Here is a 27,063-nt window from a genome sequence, read left to right on the forward strand (position 1 = left end):
CCAAGACGGACTGAAAGGGGGCCCTCAGGAACAATGCACAGAGTTACAAAGGCTCGACCAGAAATGAAAAACAAAAATAAAACTGACCCAAAGGAAAGACACATATCCAACAGTGCTACTCTTCACAAACCTTTACTGTCACAGTTCTTGTTGAAGAAGAACAGATTGGAACTCAGAGCGAATTGCCTTTTCTCCAACAAACCACACACATTCTTCCAATATGATGCGGTAAAGGGGAAATACCATGGTTTTCTTAAACCGAATGTTCCTAAAAAGTAAGAGACAATTAAAATCAGGCCAATTATTTTTTCTATTTAGAAGAAGATTCTGGAATAGACAATCTTAACTAGTCAACATGAAATGTTATTCCATGTTCACATGTTCAGTACACATCCCATATACCAGCCACTGACAATCTTGGCGACAGAGTACTAGCCGTGCAGAGGGCGCTCACACTCCCTCCTCAGCCGACCCAGGGCCACCTGCTCACTTCACCTAAGAGGGTTTCTCAGCAGTGCCCAAGAAACAGGCAGGTATTTATTAATAATAAAAGTGCCATTGAATAATTGCTGAACATTCCCCGGGTAAAGCCTCACCTCGTGTTCCACTGCCCTGTCATTTAGCTGTCACTCTACTTGTGTCTGTCATTGATGTTTGCAAGGATTAACAGACATGGATTAAAAGCATGAAGGCATTATTCAATTAAGACTTCAACAAATAAGAATAATTCATAATACTAACATTTCCATATGAGACATGCCAACATTCTGCAAATGTATTCTCCAAATTCATTTCAGTCCTCTTAATAGTCACTTTGCCCTCATTATATGTCAGAATGAAAGTGGATTTAATTATTAACCCTTCTCGATTTTCTTGAACACATCCATTCTAGCCTACGTTTGATGAATGGTCTAAATTCTCCGAGTGATTGAAGAGATAAAGGCCAACATGAAGACTATGTTAGCACTTTGACCATCAAGCAAAGGAGAGATCCACAACCCCTCACACATTCTAATCAGAAGACGCAAAGATGCAAAGAGATGATCACTAAGGAAAATATGTGGGCATGTCATCTTTTGAAAGTGAAGGGAGGTGTTGAGTTGGTACTCTGTCTAGTATTTAGCATCCGTTATGGGTTGAATTGTGTCCTCAAAATGCAGATGTTGAAGTCCTAACCCCCAGTAACGCACAATGTGACTGTATTTAAGCCAAAGAGTCTTTGAAGAGGTAATTAAGGTAAAATGAGGTCATTGGGGTTGGCCCTAATCCAATCTGACTGGTGTCCTTATAAGAAGAGATTAGGACACACACACACACACAGAGGGACGACATGTGAGGACACAGGGTTAAGTCCAGCCATCTACAAGCCAAGGAGAGAGGCCTCAGGAGAAACCAACCCTGCAAACACCTTGATCTTGGACTTCTGGTGTCCAGAACAGTGAGAGAATAAATTTCTGTGGTTTAAGCCATGCAGTCTGTATACTTGTTATGGCAGCCCTACAATGCTAATGCAGGCAGGGTATCCTCCAAGACTCTAGCAACTAATAAGCATCCCTAAGTAGGAAGAGGATAAGCAGCACATGGATGTTTCCATCATATCACAGCCAGCATTCCACACTCTCTCTCTTTCAGGCACTGTCCAAGGTCTTACTTGTATTGATTCATACAGTCCTGCCACTACCCAATGTGGGGGTACTATTATCACCTTTCCCTTCCCAGTGGAAGAGGGGTCCAGCAAGGCTTTTCTGAGGACACAAGACTGGCAAGCTACAGAAGCCACACAATTAACCACCAGCCGGTCTCTCTCAGTAGCTGCCCATCTGAACACATGTGTGCAACAGCAAGGATACTTTCAGTTGCCCTTTCAAACAAGTTGCTCTTGATTCAAACAAGCGAGGAGACCTGCCTCAGCTCCTGCACCCCACTTTTCAACTACCTAGTGGGAATAATAGAAGAAGGTCCCGTCCCCATGCAAGAATGATGAGTTTGTAGAAATAAAAGGAGATAATCAGCAAACAAATACATCAGCAAAACGATTCTGCAAATGCTGGGGGCTGCTTTGCTCTCCCTCTGGATCATCAAGCAGCAGTTTTCTGCAAAGGGACCCTGCTCAGGCGACCATGCTCCACCATTGCCATTGCTGGCATGAGGGAGCACCACCTGTCGGGAGGGCAAGTTGGTGATGGGTGTTACAGACATCAAATTAGCAGAGGTGTCGGGGGCACTCAGAGGCCTGGGAAGGAGTCACAAGGACGCTGAATGGTCCAGATGAAGTAGAATGGGGCCTGTAGTAGGGGCATGGTTGCAGGGATGGAATGGAGGGGAGAGAGAGGAGAGGTCTTTCAGAGTTAGAAAAGAGAAATTGGAAATAAATTGAATATTAATGGTTGATTGGCTAATTAACCCATCCCAGCTCTAATCTGTCTGGACTTTTAAAATCCTCCTAATTAATCCATTAATCTAAATGAAGCCTCTCAGCTCCCCAGCTCTCTTTTGCATTTCATTTTGCTTATAAATTCAGACATATTTTAAGTGAATACTCTAAAAGCACATGCATCTTGCTCACACCACCAAATGTAATTGGGCACATGAATATGTGCAAAGGCCCTCAGCTTATATTGAGCCTTTCTCCTCAAGGGGAACTGCCTGCTGGCTTAAGCAGGACAGGAAACTAATTAGCATTGCCCCCCAAAACTGACAGTGATAAAAGAAGAAGTCGATGAGATTAGACAGATCAAGTGGAATCAAACTTAACTGAAAGCACATAAAGAAGAGTTCATGCAATGAAAGCTCTTTGAGAGGACAAGATGTTCGCTTGTGAGCTCTCAAGCAAGCATGGAGACCTGCGGTGGACACTGAACACTGCAGGCCAGGAAATGATGTGATTGTGGATCTATGCAGGGTCTCCTGATCAGACATCAGCGTTGAGAAATGTTGAGGTCAGTACCCATACAGTTGCTTTATAAAAAAGACAGAAGAAAATGGAGAGAAAAGCATTTGTGTGTCGGGTGTGCATACGTGTTTATGTGTTTGTGTGTGAGGGAGGCAAAATTCTCACCCACCCCTGATTGCATGAGACCATCCTAACCATGGGAAACTTTTGAATGATTCTCAATTTGCTAAAACTCTCCTAGCATGTTTTGGAATAGAAGGGGCATTTGGGTTGACACAGTGACTAGGTGTTTTAAAATGTAGATTTGGTTATTAGTCAGGCATGGCAAGGCCAACAGATGAGGAGATGACTGCCACTGAAAAGATAGTTTGGTTCTCACAGTTTCCAAGGTGAGGGAGGGGGCATGCCATACCACGCACGGCCACATGGGGAAGCACCAGTGTTGGTCAGGACGAAGACGGAGGGAGGGGGAAGCACAGGCAAGAAGCTTTACTGTGGTTTCCATGACAAGGAACAGGTGAGGAAGGGTAAGCAGGCTTATGATTGGCCAGTTTGAATAATTTCAGCAAGATCTGGGTATTTAGAAGCTTTCCATAATTGACTGGCCCTGAGGTGATTAGGGCAGGGGGATAATGGTCCAGAGTATGAGGGCTCTGAAAGATGAAAGGGCTGGGTGTGGGCTCTGGAGTGGCTGGTTTGCACATGAAAAGGATGCTCACAGGCAAATCCTCTAGTATCTCTAGGAATTGGCAGTCCCTCCAAGGTCAGTAAGACCCCAAGATGTTAAACTATCAGAAATAGAGAAAACAAAGTCATCATTAGTAAATGAGGATGACACAAATCACCTTTAGTAGATAAGTGCTGGCATGGTAGCTCTCCTACAAGGATGGAGACCAGCCCAGACCAATAGCGAATTGTCTCGTACTTGCATTCTGTGAGAATAGTCACACGCATTCATGCAAGTGAAAGCTCTTTATAGTTATTCAAGCCTAGGACATACAAACCCAAACTTTCTGTGAAGTTTTAATATGCACTGAATTTTCCAGGAACGCAACCACCTCATAAACCAGTGGAAGGTTTGATGCAGAAGTTGGAGATACTCATCATTTCAGAAAACCACATCATCAATGTGATGCCAACTCATTGTTTCTGAGTTTGCACTGCAGCACAGCTATAGCAGTCTATGTGGCTCACACCACACAAATATGTGACAAAAGATTTGAGCCTGCTTTTAACAAAGTTAGAACCAAATGTTTTTAAATCAGCAGATTTTCATAAAATGTACTAAATTTTATTAATGATGGTCTTTTCAAAACTATTTCACGTTATTGTCATTCTAAATATTTTTTAAATTTTATAGCAAAATAGTAATAAATTCATTTTGTAAAAATTGCACATTGAAATTATTAATGTGGAGGTTTCCTGCTATTTTTCAATCTTATTCTCATGCTCTTCCCAGGGATCTATCCCTTTGCTTCTCTGTAAGCCCTCTAATATGTCTGTTCTTTGTCTAATCCATCCTCCCTTGCCTGTCACCTACTGAAGCATATGATTACCAAAGTCTTTAGAAAACTGGAGACCAAATGTAGGCACTGACATGGAGTGGTATGGTAAGACGTGTGTCTTCTATCATACTTCATCATTACTCACCCCATGTGACAATGCAGAGAATTATCTGATAGTATGCTGTTAAAATAAGACCCAGATCATTTACAAAAGTATCATTCTTTTATCAACTTCATTGGTGTCTAATTTTTCCTCCCACATTTTTCCTACTTTATTAAAGTTATTTCCATCTTTTTTTATCGTATACAGATAAGCCTCATTTATTGTTACTTACCTTAATATTAGTTTTTATTTTAGTGTCTACATTTATCTCCAAGCATATATTTCTTTTAATTTTAGTACCAAATGGCTTCTGATCATTTTTCTTCCCTTAAATCCAAACTTACTACATACAAGTAGGTGGAGGCATCTGAGTACCTCATTCTGTGTTCTAATAAAGTCATGCCTGAGCATTGAGAATTTATATATTATTTTATTGCAAATTACTTTTTTTTACTTTTATATTACAGTTAAGACATTACATTAGTTGTTGAATCATGTATGTAAGTCATCCTCATCATCTGTGAATTCCATTTCAAGAGAGTAAAGCAAGTATTACAAAATATTTGTCTTAAAAAAAACAAACTGGGGGCCAGCCTGGTGGCACAGCAGTGAAGTTCACATGTTCCACTTTGGTGGCCCAGGATTCATTGGTTCAGATCCCGGGTGTGGACCTACGCACCACTCGTCAAGCCATGCTGTGGCAGGCATCCCACATATAAAATAGAGGAAGATGGGTGCAGATGTTAGCTCAGGGCCAATCTTCTTCAGCAAAAAGAGGAGGATTGGTGACAGATGTTAGCTCAGGGCTAATCTTGCTTAAATAAATAAATAAAATTGTTTGCTATAAAAAAAATAAAAAGAACTAACTGGTCAGAGAGCTCCTAGAAATTGTAATCCTCCTTAGGAATCTCAAAGCCAATCAATATTTTCTAACAATTTCATTTTTTGTTACTATTGGCGGATTTTGTTAAAGTTAAAAATAAGTAATCTATCTTATTTAAGGATATGTAAATTGCCAACATCATTTTTTCCTTTAACTTTCGAAATAGTAGAATCAGCAATTGCACGACAAAAAAAGGAAAAATATTCATTGTCATCTGTGGTCAACTCTGTCTTTTTATTTTTATACCTATATTATAAAGATCGTGGGATTTTGATCTTTTATTCTAGAATAGACTCTGGTCTTCCTTCCTAACTAGCCAGTAGCTAAAATTGGTGGTTCAATCACAAATAGAAGTATAAAAACTCACTACTCGTATTCTCAAAGCAAAAAGCAGAGATGAATGCTTATAATTCAAAAATTGCTTCCAGATCTTTTTTGCCTTTGCCTCCCTTTGCAAGGTATAGATACAGTTTGGCTGGGAATCATAACTCATTTCAGCTTACAGAACAATTTGCACGACCTGATGAAGGAGTAGAGACGTTCCCTGGACAAGGTACACTCACATGGATGTAAAAGAGACTTAGAACACCCATCAGCAGATCTTTGTCTCTGGTTGGATATGGAATTTGTGGTATATATGGTACATGGTATATATGGGTACGGATATAGGGTAAGAGCTGGTTTTGAGATAACTGAAAGCTCAAGTTTCTAAGTAGATGTTACCGGTAGAGGTTAAGCAATAGAAATTCACCATGAGATAGAGTGGGATTCCAGGTATGGGTGCATGGAGACAACGGGCTGTTATATTGACCTTCCCCTAAAGGGAAGGAGGAGAATGAGGAGCTTGAAGGCATGTAAGACTAGAAGAGCAATGGAAGAAGGAACAGGAGACAGTGGTTTCCGCAACCCAATGTGGGCAAGTTCACAGTGGGCCCATATGGCCAAAATCTTTCCAAAAGATTATCAAATTTGTCATTTAGGTCTCCTGGTCTCCTATGGAAAATGGTTTTTCCTTTTCCTCTGAGCCCCAAGTTGACCTCATTTAGCTTTTAGAAGAAAATAAAATGCTTTTCTGAAAACCATCAGCTTAGCTGATAATCCACTCACTCGCAGGACAAGGAATGACTCAGCACTCTCTCCCAGGCAGGGCATTCCCACCATCACTCAGATTTTCTCAGCCCATTTGCCTTCCTCCAGGATCCCACCCAATTCCCTTTCCTTCCCATCAAACAGGATCTAGAAAGTGGCACTCATGCACACTAGACACCTCCCTCAAGGGCTCAGTCTCTTTTTTAAATTGTGGTATAATATATATTACAGAACTTACCACATTAACCATTTTTAGCGTACAATTCAGTGATAAATACATTCACATTGTTGTGCAGCCAATCTCCAGAACTCTTTTCATCTTGCAAAACTTAAACTCCAAACTCATTGAACACCAGCTCCCCACCTTCCCCTCCCTCAGTCCCTGGCAACCCTCATTTTACTTTCTGTCTCTGTGAATTTGACTACTCTAGGTATATTATTCAATGTTCAACAGAGAAACAGAACAAGTATGACATGTATAAACACATAGAAAGAGATTTATTATGAAGGACTGACTCAAGCAATCATAGAGCCTTTGAAGTCCCATCATCTGCTGTCTGTAAGCCAGAGGCCCAGGAAAGCTTGTGATATAGTTCCAGTTCAAACTGGATGGTCTGAGAAGCAGGAGCTCCAATGTCCAAAGGCAGGATAAAATGGATGTTCCAGCTCAAGCAGAGAGCAAATACATCCTTCCTCCATGTTTTTGTTCTATTCAGGCCCTCAACAGATTGGATGATGCCAATCCACATTGGTGAGGGCCATTTTCTTTATTCAGTCTAATCTCTTCTGGAAACACCCTCACAGACACAGCTAGAAATAACATTTTACTAGTAATCTGGGCAACCTTTAACACAGTCAAGTTGACATCTAAAATTAACCATCACACTAGGTATCTTATATACATGGAATCATACGGTATTTGTTGCTTTCTGACTGGCTTACCATAATGTCTTCAAGGTTCATCCTTGTTGTAGTATGTGTCAGAATTCCTTCCTTTTTAAGACTGAATAATATTCCATTGTAGGAATATAATATATTTTGTTTATGCCTTCATTCATAGATGGACACACGAGTTGCCCCCACTTTTTGGCTATTGTGAATAATGCTGCTATGAACACAGGTGTACCAATATCTCTTTGAGATCATACGTTCAATTTTTTTAGGGCTCAGTCGTTTGAGTGTTTCCTGCTCTTGGAAGAAATCTCTTCTGGTGGAATCATTTCTCTAGTTTGTCCTCCTCCATGAGCTTGATGTAGCAACATTAGGATTATATTCTTTCAAACACCTTCTGGAAATCCCCCACCCCACTTGGCAAATCTCCCCTTCTCCAGAGCAGTGTTTTGGACAACTTGAGGCAACATTTGGCCAGGTAATTAATCTCTGGGGTTCAGAGGTGCAAGAAGCAGAAAATTAATGGAAACCTTGTCCTAAGGACATTCAAGGGTGCCAACAATATAAGCCCAAGCTGCTAACTGTCACAGGACATGGGAAGCAAGGCCAGGAAGTGGGCAGCCTGAGAGATGTGGGAGAGGACAAAGACAAGAGGAGAAGAGAGAGAGAGCACGCAAGACTTATCAGGAGCCAACACTTGTATTCACCACCTGGCAGGAGAGCTGAGCAGACAGAAGGAGGATCAGAGCTGGCTCAGACTCCAAACAGGCCTGGCAGCCCCATTTCCCAGTAGATTTCATCACCCTGTCCCTCACCTGGAGTCCAGCTCACCTACACGGCACATCATTACCCTTCTAAAGACGCTGCCTCCTACTCGCTCACAGCACATCCACCTTTTACTTATAGTTCTGTTCCTTTAGCCCCCTCCGGGAAGAACAGGACCCAAGTCTCTCACACCTTTTCTTAAGGAAGAATAGGAAGAAAGGGCTTTTCATCACTAAACCTGCTGCATTAAATTCTTTCAGACAACATCATATTAATTTGTTCCCAAAACATGTCTCTTTCCCTACTATGTAGTTGTATACACCACTCCCTCAAAAAATTTTGCTTTCTTTTCTTTTTATTAAATTATTTGGAATTTTGAAAAAACAAAAAATAAAACATATAGTTAATTTTTGTAGTTTAATTGAATTATAAGAGAAATGCATGTTGGAAGTAGAAAAACTGAAAACAGAAAAAAACATAACACATATAATTCCACAGAAACGCCAATAATTTGGCATATGAACCAAATTTTTATGTGTGTATATTTGTGACCAGCCATCTGATGGGTTATACCTATTTTTCAGCTGATTCTTGCATATGAACTAGAAACAATAATGGTTTTATCTCCTCTTTTTGATATCTCTGTTTTGTTTTGGCTTTTGTTTCTGTATGACTAGAGCTTTCATCTCTACATTCAACTCACGTCCACGACAAGCACCTCCAGGGGCCTCTGAGAGCTGCACAGGGTGCCCCAAGCTGAGAGACATGCTTGCCTGTCCTCACTCTCGGGTCCCTCATTTCCTCCCCACTGCACCTTCTGCCAAAGCCTGTGACCCCTACTGCCCCAAGAAGACAGAGGAAGCCAGAAGAGAGCCTCCCCAGACTCCCCAGGTTCACGGCCACACAGCCAGCAAGTTACAGACAGCTTCTCCACGCCCTGAAGGGACTCTGTGTTCCAGTGGGGCCTGAGCCCTCTGCTCCTCTCACCTACTCATGGACACTGCTCCAGCTCCTCTCTCCTCTTGCTCCTATAGCATCAGTGTTTCCTTGAGACCAGATGATTCTCACCAGCACACAAGCATGCAGTTGTGCCACCCATCTTAAATAATAACCATAACAATAGTAATAATAAGACCAAAACGCCTTTCTCTCCCCACTTCCCTTGCCAGCTACTGCTGCTACCCTACTTCATTCAGATTTTATTCAGTCATGCTTCCAAAAGATGCAGAATTGCAAGACAGCCAGCCCTCCTTTCTCCTATCTCTTTCTGTTTCTCTCTCTCTGTCTCTCTCTCCCATCCTCTCTCTGTTTCTCCCTCTGTCTCTCTGTCTCTCTGTCTGTCTCTCTCCCTTTTTATCTTTCCTGAAGCTGGCTCTACCTGGAGAAGTGACCCAGGGCTCACTCACTGGAAATGCCCAGAAGGCAGCTCTGCTCTGATCTGAAGAAGAAAATCCCTCTGACTTGTCTCGTTTCTCTGCCTCTAGTTTGGGCAAAAGGATTTGCTCACCCAGGACTCCTGTCCAGTTGATTAGACTTCCACAATGGGATTTAGGGGGAAAGGCTGGGCTGAATATCAAAAGTCCCTTTGCCTTACTTCAATACGTGACAATATTGCCCCAGGATCCTCAGGCCTTAGGTCCTGATGGTTGAGGGGAAAATTCAGATCCTTCTGGATCTCTGGCCAAATTTCATGTTAATCTCCATACTGCTGAGGGTAACCTGTTTTTGCTGGTCTTTATGCTTATTGGATGCTTTTTTAAAAAAATTCTTGTATTGAGGGCATATTGGCTTACAACATTGTATAAATTTCAGGTCTACATTATTATATATCAGTTTCTATATAGATTGCATCAAGTTTACAACCAATAGTCTAGTTTTTATCCAACAGCATACATATGTGCCCCTATACCCCTTTCACCCTCCCTCTACTGCCTTCCCCTCTGGTAAACACTAACCTGTTCTCCTTATCTATGTGTTTATCTTCCACATATGAATAACATCATATGGTGTTTGTCTTTCTCTGTCTGGCTTATTTCACATAGCATAATACCCTCAAGCTCCATCCATGTTTTGGACACAAGAGCCAAGAAGGTACAGAGGAGAAAGGAAAGTCTCTTCAATAAATGGTGTTGGGAAAACTGGACAGCCATGTGCAAAAGAATAAAACTAGACCATTATCTTACACCATACACAAAAATTAACTCTAAATGGATTAAAAACTTGAATGTAAGACTTGAAACCATAAAACTCCTAGAAGAAAATATAGGCAGTAAACTCTTTAACTTCTGTCTTAGTAGTATCTTTTTGAATACCATGTCTACTCAGGCAAGGGAAATAAAAGAAAAAAATAAACAAATGGGACTAAGTCAAACTAAAAAGCTTCTTCAAGGCAAAGGAAACCATTAACTAAATGAAAAGACAATCCACCAACTGGGAAAAAATATTTGTAAATCATATATCCAACAGGGGCTTAATTTTCAAAATATATAAGGAATTCATATAGCTCAACAACAAGAATACAAACAACCCAATCAAAAACTGGGCAGGAGATAGGAATAGACATTTTTCCAAAGAAGACATGCTATAGCCAACAGGCACATGAAAAGATGTTCAACATCACTAATCATTAGGGGAATGCAAATTAAGACTACAGTAAGATATCACCTTACACCTGTCAAAATGGTTATAATTAACAAGACAAAAAATAACAAGTGTTAGAGAGGATGTGGAGTAAAGAAAACTCTCATACACTGCTAGTGGGAATACAAACTGGTGCAGCCACTATGGAAAACAACATGGAAACTTCTCAAAAAATTAAAAGTAGAAAACCATATGATCTAGCTATCCCACCAGTAAGTATTTATCCAAAGAACATGAAATCAACAATTCAAACAGAGTTCTGCATCCCTATGTTCATCACAGCATTATCCACAATAGCCAAGATGTGGAAGCAACTCAAATGCCCACCAAGAGATGAATGGATAAAGAAGATGTAGTGTGTATATATACATATATATATATATATATATATATATATATGATGGAATACTACTCAGCTTGTTGGATTCTTTTCTTTGTCCATAGAGTTCAAGACATCTGCCATTTTATATCTAAATTTAGGTTTCCTTTTATTAACTTTGTATACAATGTGGTGAGCACTTATTTTGCAAATCTAAGTTTTTCTTCTCTTTGTTGAACGATGGTTCCATTTTTCGTTTTGTTCTACTTGATCTGTGTCTCTTCCTCGGGTTGAACGAAGCTCTGCAGGTCCATCTCTACCAACCACCTTTAGGTCAAGTGTCTGCATCTCTTTGCCTTTATTCTTGGGGACACCCATGGCTCATCCTCCAGGCCTCAGTCTGAGTTTCTGCAGCTATTTTTTGCTCATTACCACTTCCTCGTGTATTTTAAAATTGACATCATATACATATTTTATAACAGTTCTCTTGTGTGTTACCTAGCTTCTTTTTAATATCCAACTGCGTCTCATCCAGTCTCCTCTTCACTTTGGCCTTTTCAGTTCATTGTTTTATCTCTTCTTTCCTAGAATCCAACTTTTCTTAAATTTTATTCAAAGTACTCAAATAATGTGATCTAAATTTTTCCAAAATAAATCACTTTCCTGGTCAGCTGACAGAAGCCCACCTGTTGCAGAGCTGCGCAGTGGGCCCAGTGGGTGCATCCACCATCTAATCTATTCTCTGTCTCTACCTCTGGGGCCATATTTTCCCACTTTTCTATAAAATAATCTTTTTGATGACCCCTATTGTTCTGATTTTTACTCATCCTTAAATGATGCATGAGCTCTCCAACTCTGGAATATGTTTTTTTTAAACAGAATGAACTGGGTTTTTTCTTCTATCCCTCCATTTTCAGTTTGCTTATGGTTAGAATCTAATTTTAGTTTTTAGTTCTTAACTTTAAAGGTTTGATGCTACTTGAAATATCCAGTCACTTTGGAAAGTATAGAGCCAGAGTCACAAGAATGAAATATATAATACCATCAAAATGCTATTTTCAAAACTATAAAATCAAAAAGATTTACGTGCCATTTCCGCCCTTTTTAGCCTGAGCCAGGCACATGGTATGAATACCTCCCACCCCAATAACACAGGAGGGGAAATTCATGACCACTGGTGGCCTATTCTCTCATTGCCTCCATGGTACACCTGCTACACCGAGGAAGAAACATGCCACATGGGAGAAATTCCAGACTCGTGACACCACTGACAACTCTGGATTTGGGGGCAGCTCCTGACTCTAACCCCCAGCACAAAAGCATTTGCTTGGCCTGGCTTTCCTCCAGGTTCTGCTCCATGCAGCTCTCTGGACCTCTGCCCTGACCTTGTTCCTTAGAGGCCAATGGCACATGGGCCCCAGACTCTCCCACCCTCACTCCCCTCATCCCTGATCCTGCGAACTAGGGTCTCCTTCATCCAACTGACCAAAGCCCACCTGCAGGGCAACTGCGTGGTGGGCCAAATGGGGCCATCCAGCATGTGTCTCGGCCCCTCTGTTCTGTCTTCACATGGCCTTTACTGTTTCTCTCAGGGTGCAGAAGTTCCACCTTTTCCTTAAACATTCACACTCCCTTTAAAATAAATCCTATGAACTCCCTTTTTCATGTCTAATTTAAAGAATATGTAATTATCCTAATATTCACATATACGGATACAAACTGCTGTTTAAATTTATTTTGTCATCTTTGAAAGTGCAGAATTCTTACCAGGAATTAAGTTGCTCAAGTACCATCCACACAAAAAATAAAGGCCTGAATCAAAGAGAATCATCCAGCAAACCCAGACAAATGTCATGCCAGCTTGTTCCGGAGTTTGGTACATGTTATTCCACTGAATTCCTAGGAGGAAGGGAAAGATCAGAGTTAGAACTATGTGTCCTCTTTGAGTAGATATGGGTAAAATGAGTTTATTAGTTCTGGAAGCTCAAGCAAGCTGAATACAGATAAAACAAAAAGAAGGTCAATACCATTGGTCATAATTCTTCAAATGAAATGTTAGTTTGCTTAATCTCACATTTATTTCAAGGGGATCAGGTGGAGTGACTATTAACAACATTTTAATATCGATCATTTAAAAATTTTAAAGGTTGTTTTACTTATATCTAGTTTTATTTGCTTAACTAAAATAAAAATCTATATTTAAGGATAATATGTACGTTTAAAAAAAAGATAAAGAAGGCTCTTTGAGAACCCAAATTCTAAATTTCATTATTCTCTCTGTTCTTGGAAAATATATAACAAGATATATAAGGTCCGAAGTAGGAAAAAAATCATTATTTTCTTACAATATCTTTGCAAATCTTGTTGCATTAAAATATAATCTTGTCTTAAGAAAAATATTCTTCTTTCTCAATTTTTCTATGGTACTAGCCTAGAACCCAGTAAAAGAAATGTTTTAACATCATGCACTTGCTGGAATTCAGTCCAAAATATTCAGAGAATCAACAGTGACTATTTTTCTTCTGTATCTTCTTGATCCAATTTAGTTTACCGATCAGTTCAAAGAATTTAGGAGAAAACACTCAGGATTACTCTCCTGGTGAAGTTCAATACGCTCTACTGAAAAGTCTGAGAACTCCAAAACCAGTGCCAAATTAATGGACTAATGTAGCAATATCTGGGCTGAGTTTCATTTATGGCTTTTAAGTGTTTATAAAAACACACCACAAAAACCATATAAACGTCTAAGAAACATATATCCATTCTGGTTTAGGATTTTAGTTGTCAAAATCTCAACATAAGTGAAAAATGCTGCCAACAAATTTTAAAATATTATTTTAGGCTGAATTAATAGGGATAAAATTGTAGAAAAATGGAGGAGATAATTGTGCTCTATGCTGGTTAGACCTATTTCTGGATCCTGACCTTCAGGAAGGACCCAGAAAATCTGGAGGTAAAGATGAGAGTTGATAATGTGTGAATGGTTGTCATGTGAAAGAGGGAATTACAAAGAGAAACTAGAAAAAGCCTGCAGGAGACCCAAGAAGACAGAGGCCAATTCAATAATCCCCCAAGAGATGGGACATGTGTGCACACCCCATTCTTGGAAGAATTCAGAAGGTCACTAAGTTGCCCCTACGTCTATCAGGGGTGTTATAAGGAAGACCAAGCATTAGCTGGGTGGCTGATCTGGATAGTGTCTGAAGCATGGGGCACCATGGTTATTCTTGACTGTTCCTAAAACTAAGGCAGATAGGTGGTGGGAGGTGTTTACATCAGCTAAACCAAATACCAGAATCTCATTCCAGATGTTCCACTTTCTAATGGAGATGTTATATTATGCCACTTGCAACATGATAACTATAAATTTCGAAAAACATGAATCACTGAGAGTCACTTTTTGAAAATGCATTCCCTTACCTGCCTCTTGCCCTTCTAGGAATGTAATGAAAAACACTCCTTGTCCAAAGGCGGTTGTGGAGAGAAGGCACTGCCCACGGATTGATGGAGCAAAGAGAAAAACAGCATGTTAGGGCTTGACTGGGACCACAGAAAATCCACAGCACTAAATACAAATAGAGAAACCACGACATGTTCCAACTCGAAGCATGCCAAACCATTGCTCCAGGCGGTGATTTCAATATCTGAACCTGGAAGACTTAGCCGAATGTCAGCCCGTTCTGAAAAGCGTGATAACAAGCTTGTTTCTAATGTTAAAAGGAATTATTTCTCTTTACTGCAATGTTTGAAGTGTCATAAATCCAATGCAGTGTATACAGAAATGTATAGGCCAAAACAGTGGAAAATGGAATAGAGCGATTTACTATTTTTTATTATTAAGTGAATGCCCTGGAGCACACTGCAGGCAGACTGATGGCACATATCCACTGTTCTACACTAAGAAAGAGAGCTTACTGGAGGAAAATGTTATTTTACTTCCAGTGGAGAGGTTTTATGTCAGAAAAAAAAGCCCATTTAAAGAGTATCTTACATTTAAAAATATAATATGCCAGAGTTAGATTTTTTTATTTGGTAGAAAACATTTGGACATGTAAAGAGGGAATCAAAGTTTACGTGTATAAAACCCTTAAATATAAGGATTGAAGACAAAAGTCACAGCATTTGAAACACAGGCCAGGCAGTCAATGGCTCTTTTTCTTTAGGATGCTACCAAGTTCCCAAAGAGCCTTCAGAGGGGAGTCCCTGTTACATGAAACAAGCCCTTTCTTAATGAGCTGACTCCCAGCAAACCATGCAGTTTCAATGAACTCCCAATGCGAGCTCTACAACTGTGAGTAGAAGCAAGAAAAGTGGATATCAGAAAGCCCATGGGGATCTGACAAGGATCCACTCAAATGTTGAGGGAGGAGATAGGTTTTATTGGGTAGATGGCAGTTTTGTTTTATTTTGCATTTTTACAAAACAAGCCACTTACCAAAAACGTCTGAATGACAACATTTAATTGATTGTGTAGAACCAGCAGAACTATGTACGGCAAAAAGCTGATCAGATACACCAGGCTGGTACAAAGGGCAGCTGTGTTCGCTTGGCTGAAAAATGTACTCAAGAAGTAACTCAGCATGATGACTGACACCCCAAAATCCAGGAGAAAGAGGAAGACAATGCAAGCATTGCTGTATGCAAAGATGCCACTTATTTTCAGAATCAGGGCCAGGGCGGCACTGCTTATGGCCAACATGGCCATGTTCTCCAGGAACCAGGCCAGGAAATGGATCGTTGGATGTACTCCCATCATCCTCATGTACTGTCAAAAGAAGAGAGACCAGAGTTACCACCTGGATGCTTGAGAAAGGATGGATCGGATCTCAGAAAGAGAACGCCTACAGGTGGAAAGGCAAGCCAGGGCTGCTACTTCCATGTGGTCGCTGGCTTGGCAATCCAGCACCCAGCAGGCACCATACCAGACACTTTCTCCTAGAGCCTAGCATTTAATTTGAAGCAACCCCGTACACAGTAAGTCATTCACCATTTCAGGGAAGCCAGACTGAGACAAGGTGATGTTAAAACCATCTCACCCACTGGAACAATGCACAGCAGAAAGGGAAGAGCAGATCCTAGACCTCAGGCTTGATGACCTCAGGCTTGACGAGGATTCATTGCATTTCCTTGTTTATTTGGGTTTTACTGATTTGTTTCCTTTTTTTTTTTTTTTTTCATTTTCCTTATGTTGGTTTTGTTTAACAAAGATGAAAAGAAAAATGAAGAGGGGAGATACTGGGCCTTATGCCATTCAGTTGTGCAGTTGGTGGGATTATTGTATTGGTTTTGGAATGTGTTCAAAATAATAACAATAAAATTATTGTAGCCACTAATCTACAACTCAGTGATATCTCTGGGTGTGGGCCTGGTTACTTGTGAAATGAGAACAATCCATTCTGATACACCCACCCTGGGAGGCCACCAGGAAGAAACACAGAGATCCAGGAGTAAGTCAGTCCTAAATAGGTAAACAACAAGCAAAACAATAGCACAGGTTCTCTTCAAAATTGAACGAAAAGCACATTGTACTCGGCCCGCTTTTTCTTCTTTGTAATAAACATGAGGCTAGTGGATAACGTGTGCCCAGAGTCTCTGCCAGCTAAACGGGAAGCAGGTCTTTACTGGATATTTTTACGAACTTTCGTTCTTAAAAGCAGCTTTGATAGTTTCCAGCTTTAACAATATTAGGACAAAAATGGAGAGGCTGTACATGAAGAAGTCAAATCATAAATTAAGATGGGAAGTCTGCAGTTCTATCTTTCCGGGTTGTACAAAAATTGTTGAATGAGCCACATTGGTTTCCTTCTTTCAGTTTCATGTGCTTGTCCTTCCATCTTACAGGAAATATCTGCTAACTTTTGGCAGGGCTTCGGACTTCAAGGTAAAGTGATTTTCCTGGGACAGTGGCTCAGCCAGACCTTATACTTACTTACTGCTGGGAACCCCAGCAGAGGCAAGGGCAGGCAAAACACATTCGGGGGTCAGTTATGGGGCAGGACTCATCTCTAAAGCCCCAGGCTTCCCTCCTCATCTCCCAGGTGAGCTCTAAGGCAATTTACCTCTTCTATCTGGATCTCCCGCTCATAAACCAGCTTTCGGACCATGCTGGCCACAGACACCATCCACGTCAGCATCATTATCAGGGGGAAAAAGAAACCAACGTTGTTTAAGAACCTGTAAGGAAACAATTCGGTCAGCATCTGACAGCAAGTAGAGCGATTCTATTCAGTCAGGCTCCTGTAAGTACCGCACCTGTGCTTGCTTTCTTACACTGTTCTTACAAGCTACAAAGCTCTTGCAGGAACAATATCTCGTTTGGCCATTTCAACAAGCCTGTGACTTAGGCAGGATGGCTGTTTGATGTCCTGATTCTATAGGTGTGCGAACTCACAAAGCAGAAACAACTGTTCAAGGTCCCTGGAGTAGAGATCGTTGCCTTCACTGACCCCAGTCCTCTCTAACACCCTCCTAGGCAGAGCAGGTGGGGAGGAAATGGTCATGAATTCATGACTACCATCCCCCACTCCCACTTAATTGGGACCATTATCTCTCTTTAATCAGTGCTATCAATTGATCATAGATTAGACCTACAGAATATGCGGAAATTGGCAAATGAAGGCCTCCCTTTCTTTTTCCCCAACACTCAGTTTTCAGCCCACTCTGATGGGGCTTCTCCTTTTAAGTCACACTTGAAATGACTCTAATCTAGGACGCCAATGACAGCCATGCCTCAAATCCAGTGTGAATTTTTCCATTGTTTTCCTTCTTGATTTAGCTATGTTTGATAACATTGACTGATCACTCCTTCCCTCTCTCCTTTAGCTTCCAGAACAACACTTGGCTTCTGTCAACTGTCTCAGTCTCCTTCACTAGCAACATCTCCTTTCCCTATCCTTTAAATGTGGGCATTTTAACCCCAAGCTGCATCCTATCTTCTCACCTCATACTCTCTGGGCTCTAGATCCACACATTAATTGATCCATCACTGAGACCAACCAAAGGGGCAAGCCATTTTATTGGGTATGTGATACATGAATGAACCAAACAGAGAAACGTCCTGCCATTGAGGATCCTATATTCTAGTGGGGGAAGGGGATGCAGAAAATAAGCCAATAAACAAGGAGATACATGACATCACGTCAGGTATGTAAAAGAATGGCATTAGCAACAGCGAGAAGGGATGCTATTTCAAATAGGGTAGTTAGGCAAGGTGTCTAGGGAAGAAATATCTGAGCAGAGAACAGAAGAAGCAAGGAAATGAGTCCTATAGGAATCTGAAGGAAGACTGCTCCAGGCAGAGGAGCTGCAAGTGCAATTATTGGAGACGGGAGCATGTGGGACATAATTTAGGAGTTGCCAATGGCCTCATGGATTCATAAGAGATGGGGCTGGACAGAGCATTAGCTGGGGCCAGATCATGCAAGGATTTTGTATGTCAGGGTAAGTACTAGATTTATTCAAAGAACAAGGGGATACTACGAAAGGGTTTTAGGAGGGAGAAAGCAAAAAAGAGGTGACGTATTAGGTGGATGTTTTTTAAAAAGATCACTGACTGCAGTGTAGACAATGGAGGGCAGGTGGAGAAGCCTCTGAAGAGGTGAAGCAGTCCAGACAAGAGCCAACAATATCCAACAGAGATGCTGGCCCTGGAGACCGAGAAATGTCTAGATGGGTCTCTGCTGCAATGGCCTCCCTGAGCCCTGCTACGACTTCTCCTTCAGAGCAGGAAGCACAGCGTGGAACATCTTCAGGACTAGGACGTCTGCACTTCACACTAGACTGTAAGCCCTTAGGGCCGGCCTCCCCACCGCACCTCCACTGCTTGGCAAAGGCAGCCACATAGTGGGAAACAAGTATTTGTTAAGAAAGACGTGAATGAGTGAAAAAGAAATGGAAATTAACCTCTTTGTTTTTATTCATTTTCCTGCCTAAGACAACCATAATGAGCTATCAACTTGATGAATCTCATTTGAAAGGTAGACATAGTTAACTCGTCCGCTATACAGTGACTGTTTGCAGAGGACAGAGTGTTTCAGATTTTTAGTTTTGTGATTTCTGGGTTTTTTTATCCTCATTTTTATAGTGTTCACTGCAGGTAGAAGACTATGAACAGGAAATACCAGAAACTACATCCACTTGCTAATCCAACAAATGCCACCTAATCCAACAAATGTTGGCTCAGAGTAACACAAATTACCACAGAGATGAAGCTTAGATCACCTATGAAGTCAGAAACAACTAACACCAAGTTCATTTGAGGGGGGGATTTGAAAAGAATTTGTCTATTTGTTCATGAAGTTTACCTTTTTTACTTAATGGTGGTAGAATTGATGGATATTAAACTCTATTCTTGCAGCAACTTGGATCTTACAAAAGAGCCAGTACGTATCACACGCAAATATAATCTTACGAGTCTATCTAAGTTATTGCCTCAGAAGTCAGACTGGGTTAGAGTTCTGTGATGGTGGGTCCGGGACTATAATGTGTGTCCATGGATCCCTGCATCTATTCAAGGAGGAAAGTCATGGGAGGCTTGGAATTGGATAAACCCAACTCTAGAGTTCTTGGGGCAAAGACCGTGGATGCCAGAGAATGTCCAGACACTCTATACCCATGTGTCTGAGTGTGACCATTTGATAGGAATTGCATAGAATAAGAAATTGGTGATGAGAAATTGTAACACATGGCTATGTAACCAGCCCTTTCCTAATCTACTCCTGGAAACAAGGCCAAGATCAACAAGAGAAGGGAAAACCTTACATTCCAATTTGATATATGTTTCAAAGAGATGCCCACGTATTTTAAAAAGCTGCTAAAAATAATCAAGTTCATGTGAGAATCACACAAAAAAAGTAGGTAAAAGAGTCGCTAGTAGCAAAACTCCACCCTCTGCAATCTAGAAGGCACCATCAAAACTACACTTCTTAAAGTCTAGGCACACCCTGAGGGCACAATATACACAATGGCATGTGTTAAGTGGATGTGGAGCTGCACATTAAATTGGGTGGTCTCAGAAGCCACTCCTACCTTTAGGTTGTATTTCCACGGAAACAGAGAAGGGAGGGTTATCTGAAGAATACATATATTTGCAGGAAGCACTCCATCTTTGTGGCTATGGGAAAGAGACTCAGCTGTGCAGCCATTGATGTCACCTGGTCCTCCCCACCAACAGGACCCTCTTGCAAAACAACTGGCCAGGAATACCAAATTCATTCAAAATGAGTAACAACAATGACAATATAAATCTAGCACAACATTCACATATGAATTATAGGTAGATTGAGAGTTGCGCAACTATTAACAATTGAAGAACACATGCCAAAACGATGGTGACATGGAACAGGTGAAAATAATAAACATTTTTTGCCATCAATTTAAAAATATTTAATAAGAGATCTCATCAAGATGGTGGCATAAGCAGACTCTGAACTCATCTCCTCCCATGAACACAACCAGGTTACAACTATTTTTGGAAAAATTATCCAGGATAGAAAACTGAAAATTGGCTAAAAAGAACCCCCACAAGGGGCCGACCTGGTGACACAGTGATTAAGTGCACACATTCTGCTTTGGCGGCCTGGGTTTCACCCGTTCAGATCCCAGGTGTGAACATGGCACTGCTTGGCAAGCCATGCTGTGATAGGCATCCCACATATAAAATAGAGGAAGATTGGCATGGATGTTAACTCAGGGCCAGTCTTCCTTAGCAAAAAGAGGCAGATTGGCAGCAGATGTTAGCTCAGGGATAATCTTCCTCAAAAAAAAAAAAAAAAAAGAACCCCCACAACAAGGGACAGTCCTGACTAAGGCAGAAGAGGCAGAAATTCCTGCTGAAGAGGAAAAAAGCCATCTTCAGGAGCAGCAGATCTTCTCAGCCAGCCAGCCGGGAGCCACCCTAAGGTATGGAGTACTCTCTGGAGGAGTGAGGTCTGGAGCAGGGACTGATACTGCTATAAGTATCCTTCAACTCAGCACAACTAAGATGAGGGTCTTATTATCTGTCTTAACTGGTCTATTAACTGCAGCACAAATACCCCCAGAAAAGCTATCAGATGAAAGCCAAAAAGACCCGGGTCTTAAAGGGGTCACACATAAAGTTTGTATTCACCCATCTCAGTAACCTAAAATCACCAGAGAGAAGGCTGACAGTCCTTTGGTGAGAAGAGACACAACTGGTGCGCTGTGGGAGATTCTCAATGAGAGGAGAGACCTCTCTGGAGACTGAGACATTGGTGGGGGCCATTGTTCTGACCTGGTCCAGGCGGGCTGACACAGACCCCAGGAGACACCATTGAGGTTCTTCCCCTGGTCTGTTAGCCCAGGGGGCTGCCACACTCACTAGAGTGCAGATTTAGTGCAGTTCAGCAAGGGCAGGCAACTCACCCTATGGACCGGCCCTGTCCAATGGCAAGCCCTCAGGCTATTTGTCAGCCTGGAATGACTGGGTGCCTTTATCCTCTACAGGCAAGCTAGTGTGTCTGCCTCTGTGGGGAAGGGCCTGTGTCAGGACCAGGTGAACTGTGGGCAGCATTGTTGGAAAGGTGGGTGCCTCTGCAGTGGGGCATCGGGTATGCTCCAGGGGTTAGGAATTGTGCACAGACCAGAACTGTGTTGATGGTGTATGTGGTCCTGTGGAGGTTGAGGCTTGTCGGTGGCACAAGACCTCTGCTTCACAAATAGCCATAAAAAGGATCAGACCCACCCTCCAAAGCCTGAAACAATTGAGTGCTCCCGTGCCTAAGGCCAGTCCCACTCAGCTGCACTCCTAAGAGAACTGACAACAGCCTTGTAGGCCTGAGGCCTATAGCAACTGTAAGCTCCTGAGCCTAGCAACCAGCTACACTGGGTACCTACCCAATTAAAAGGAAATCTGCAACAGGAGTGTGCTGTTAAACCTTGTAGCCAAAGGTGCTGAGGATCCTTGAGCCAGATTTACAATCAGCCGGCCAGGGAAGAAAAGACTAGGCTCCCTGTGTACCTGGATTAAGAGCAACCCTGCCACAGCAGAAGGACACAAGTAGCCCACAAAGGGGTCACTTCTGGATCATTTGAACTGGTGATGAGAGGGAAGCACACTGCTGGGCCTCAAAAGGCATCTCTTACATAAGGCCACTCCTCCAAGATCAGGAGACATGGCCGACTCACCTAATACATAGAAATAGGCACAGAGAAAGAGGCATAATGAGGAGACAAAGAAATGCATTCCAAGCAAGGGAACAGGACAAAACCCCAGAAAAAGGACCAAATGAAACAGGAAGAAGTGACCCAACCAACAAAGAGTTCAAACAAAATCTCATAAGGATGCTCACAGATATTGGGAGAAGACTGGATGAATACAGTGAGCTCATCAACAAAGAACTGGAAAATATAAAAAAAGAACCAATCTTGGGGCCAGCCCACTGGTGCAGCAGTTAACTTTGCACGTTCTGCTTCTTGGAGGCCCAGGGTTCGCTGGTTCAGATCCCAGGCACAGACATGGCACCGCTTGGTAAAAGCCATGCTGTGGTAGGCATCGCATGTATACAGTAGAGGAAAATGGGCATGGATGTCAGCTTAGGGCCAGTCTTCCTCAGCAAAATGAGGAGGATTGGCAGTAGTTAGCTCAGGGCTAATCTTCCTCAAAAAGAAAAGAAAAGAACCAATCAGAAATGAAGAATACAATACTGGAAATGAAAAATTCACTAGAAGGACTCAGGACAGAGTAGAAGATACAGAAGAACCAATCAGCAAGCTAGATGAAAGACTAGAGGAAATCACGTAAGCTGAAGAGAAAAAAGAAAAAAGAATTAGACAGAATGAGAACAGACTAAGGGAACTCTGGGACAGCATCAAGTGCACTAACATTCATATTATAGGTGTCCCAGAAGGAGAAGAGAGAGACAAAGGGGCAGAAAATTTATTTGAAGAAATAATAGATGAAAATTTTCCTAACCTAAAGATGGAAACAGACATCCAAGTACAGGATGCACAGAGAGCTCCAAACAAGATCAGCCCAAAGAGGCCCACACCAAGACAAATTATAATTAAAATGTCCAAAATTAGAGATAAAGAGAGAATCCTAAAATCAGCAAGAGAAAGGCAACAAGTGACATACAAAGGAAAGCCCATAAGGCTATCAGCAGACTTCTCAGCTGAAACCCTACAGGCGAGAAGAGAATGGCATGGCATATTTAAAGTGCTAAAAGGAAAAGACCTACAGCCAAGAATCCTCTATCCATCAAAGTTATCATTCAGAATGGAAGGAGAGATAAACAGCTTCCCAGACAAGCAAAAATTAAAGGAGTTTATCACCAAAAAAACCAGTTCTACAAGAAACGCTGAAGGGACATATTTAAGTGGGAAAGCGATGACCACAAATAGGGATAAAATAATTATCAAAAAAAAAAAACCAGCCAGGGTGCTGGCCCCATGGCCAAGTGGTTGAGTTCATGTGCTCCACTGCACGAGGCCTGATGTTTCATTGGTTTGGATCCTGGGTGTGGACATGGCACTGCTCATCAAGCCACACTGAGGTGGCGTCCCACATGCCACAACTAGAAGGACCCATAAAGAAGAATATACAACTATGTACCTGGGGGCTTTGGGGAGAAAAATGAAAAAAATAAAATTTAAAAAAAGGCAATAAAATCACTTATAAAGGTAAAAATATAGTAAACATAGCAGATCAACCACCTGTGAAGATAAAAATGAAGGTTAAAAGACAAAAGTAATAAAATTACCTATTTCAGTGATAAGAGGGTAATGGATAGACACACAGAAAACAAGAGATTAAATGTGATTTCAAAAGCACAAAATGTGGGAGGAGGGGAGTGAAAAACTAGAACTTTTAGAATGAGGTCAAGCTAAAGAGTCTATCAACTCAATATACACTGTTATATACATAGAATATTATATAGGATCCTCATGGGAATCACAAATCAGAAACCTATAATAAGCAAGCAAATAATTAAGACAAAAGAAATCAATCGTATTACTAAAGAAAGCTATCAAACCATAAGGGAAGAGAGCAAGAGAAAAAGAAAGAAACAGAGAAGAACTACTAAAATACTCAGGAAAAAAAGTAACAAAATGACAATAAATAATATTTATCAGTAACTACTTTAAATGTCAATGGACTAAATGCTCCAATCAAAAGGCATAGGGTGGCCAATTGGATAAAAAAACAATATCCATATGTATTCTGCATACAAGAGACACACTTCAGACCTAAAGACACTCACAAACTGAAAGTGAAAGGATGGAAAAAGATATTCCATGCAAATGGCAAAGAAAAGAAAGCAGAGGTAGCAATACTTATATCAGACAAAATAGACTTTACAAAAACTGTAGCAAGAGACAAAGAAGGGCACTACATAATGATAAAACGAACAATCCAAAAGGAAGATATAACACTTGTACATATCTATGCACGCAACATAGGAGAACCTAAATATATAAAGCAATTATTAACAGACATAAAAGGAGAAACAGACAGTAACACAATAATAGTAGGGGACTTTAACACTGCACTTACACCAATGGATAGATCATCTAAACAGAAGATCAATAAAGAAACACTGGCCTTAAGTAACCCACATTTGACCAGATGGACTTAGTGGATGTATATAGAACATTCCATCCAAAAACCACAGAATACACATTCTTTACAAATGCACATGAAGCATTCTCCAGGATTGCTCACATACTAGGCCACAAAACAAGTCTCAGTAAATTTAAGAAGATCTAAATAATACCATGCATCATTTCTGACCACAAAGGTATGAAACTAGAAATCAACTACAGGAAGAAAATCAGAAGAGCCACAAATGTGTGGAGATTAAACAAAATGCTACTGAACAATAATAGGGTCAATGAAGGAACCAAAGAAGAAATCAAAACATTCCTGGAGACAAATGAAAATGAAAATATGACATGCCAAAATCTATGGGTTGCAGCAAAAGCAGTTCTAAGAGGGAAGTTTATAGCAATTCAGGCTTATGTCAACAAAGAAGAAAAATCCCAAACAAACACTCTAACAGTGCATCTGTACTGGAAAAAGAAGAATAAAAAAATGCCAAAATCAGCAGAAGGAAGGAAATAATAAAAGTCAGAGAAAAAATAAACGAAATAGAGACTAAAAAACAATAGAAAAAATTAATGAAACCAACAGCTGCTTCTTTGAAAAGATAAACAAAATTGACAGATGCTTAGCTAGACTCACCAAGAAAAAAAAGAGAGAAGGTTAAATAAATAAAATCAGAAATTAAAGAAGAGAAATTACAACAGACACTTCAGAAATACAAAAGAGAATACTATGACAAGCTATACACCAACAAATTGGATAATCTAGCAGAAATGCATAAATTCTTAGAAACATACAACCTTTCAAAACTGGACCAAGAATAAGTAGAGAATTTGAATAGACCAATCACCAGTAAGGAGGTCGAAAGAACAATCAAAAATCTCACAAAAAATAAAAGTCCGGGACCAAATGGCTTCCCTGGTGAATTCTAACAAACATTCAAAGAAGATTTAGTACCTATCCTTCTCAAACTCTTGCAACAAATTGAAGAGGAGGGGAGGCTTCCTAACTCATTCTACAAAGTCAGCATTATCCTGATACCAAAACCAGACAAGGACAACACAAAAAAAGAAAATTATAGGCCAGTATCACTGATGAACATCAATGCAAAAATCCTCAGCAAAATACTAACAAATCAAATAGAACAATACATTAAAAAGATTATACAACATGATCAAGTGGGTTTCACTCCAGGGACACAGGGATGGTTGAACATCTGCAAATCTATCAACGTGATACACCACATTAACAAAATGAAGAATAAAAATCACATGATCATCTCAATAGATGCAGAGAAAGCATTTGACAAGATATAGCATCCATTTATGATAAAAACTCTAAATAAAATGGGTACAGAAGGAAAATACCATAACATGATAAAGGTCATATATGACAAACCCACAGAAAATATCATTCTCAATGGAGATGGAGAAAAATTGAAAGCTATCGCTCTTAGAACAAGAACTAGACAGGGATGCTGACTGTCACCACTCTTACTTAACATAATATTGGAAGCCCTAGGCAGACCAATCAGGCAAGAAAAAGAAATAACAGGGATCCATGTTGGAAAAGAAGAAGTGAAACTGTCACTCTTTGCAGATGACATGATCTTATATATAGAAAACCTTAAAGAATCCACTAAAAAAATTTAAAAATAATAAATGAATAAAATCAAGTTTTAGGATACAAAATCAACATGCAAAACTTGGTTGTGTTTCTATACACTAACAATGAAGTAGCAGAAAGAGAAATTAAGAATACAATGCCATTTACAATTGCAACAAAAAGAATAAAATACCTAGGAATAAACTTAACCAAAAAGGTGAAAAGATTTGTACACCAAAAACTATAAAACATTATTGAAAGAAATCAAAGAAGATAAAAAGAAATGGAAAGATATTCCATGCTCTTGGATTGGAAGAATTAACATAGCTAAAATGTCCATACTTCCTAAAGCAATCTACAGATTCAACACAATCCCTATCAAACTTCCAACAACATTTTTCACAGAAATAGAACAAAGAATCCTAAAATTTATATGGAACAACAAAAGACCCTGAATAGCCAAAGGATTCCTGAGAAAAAAGAACAAAGCTGGAGGTGTCAAATTCCCTGATTTTAAAATGTACTACAAAGCCATAGTAACCAAAACAGCATAGTACTGGCACAAAAACAGACACACAGATCAATGGAACAGAATCGAGAGCCCAGAAATAAACCCACACATCTATGGATAGCTAACATTCGACAAGGGAGCCAAGAGTATACAACGGAGAAAGCAGAGTCTCTTCAATAAAAGTGTTGGGAAAACTGGACAGCCACGTGCAAAAGAATGAAAGTAGACCATTCCCTTACACCATGCACAAAAATCAACTCAAAATGGATTAAAGACTTGAATGTGAGACCTGAAACCA

The 27,063-nt window shown here is 40.5% G+C and overlaps 1 protein-coding gene across 1 annotated transcript in view; it reads right to left on the reverse strand.

Annotated features, from left to right (window-relative positions):
• The window catches only part of ABCA13 (ATP binding cassette subfamily A member 13), a 416,147-nt gene that overhangs the window by 230,288 nt on the left and 158,796 nt on the right, over positions 1 to 27,063 (reverse strand). The window contains exons 32-36 of the mRNA XM_014828402.3: positions 17,148 to 17,262; positions 15,524 to 15,853; positions 14,509 to 14,578; positions 12,856 to 12,987; positions 131 to 268 (exon numbers count right to left, since the gene is read on the reverse strand). Of these exons, the coding sequence (XP_014683888.3) occupies positions 131 to 268; positions 12,856 to 12,987; positions 14,509 to 14,578; positions 15,524 to 15,853; positions 17,148 to 17,262 (785 nt within the window). The remainder of the gene's footprint in view (positions 1 to 130; positions 269 to 12,855; positions 12,988 to 14,508; positions 14,579 to 15,523; positions 15,854 to 17,147; positions 17,263 to 27,063) is intronic.

This window comes from Equus asinus, chromosome 1 (assembly GCF_041296235.1).
Source record: "Equus asinus isolate D_3611 breed Donkey chromosome 1, EquAss-T2T_v2, whole genome shotgun sequence".
In the NCBI taxonomy this organism is placed as follows: Eukaryota; Metazoa; Chordata; class Mammalia; order Perissodactyla; family Equidae; genus Equus; species Equus asinus.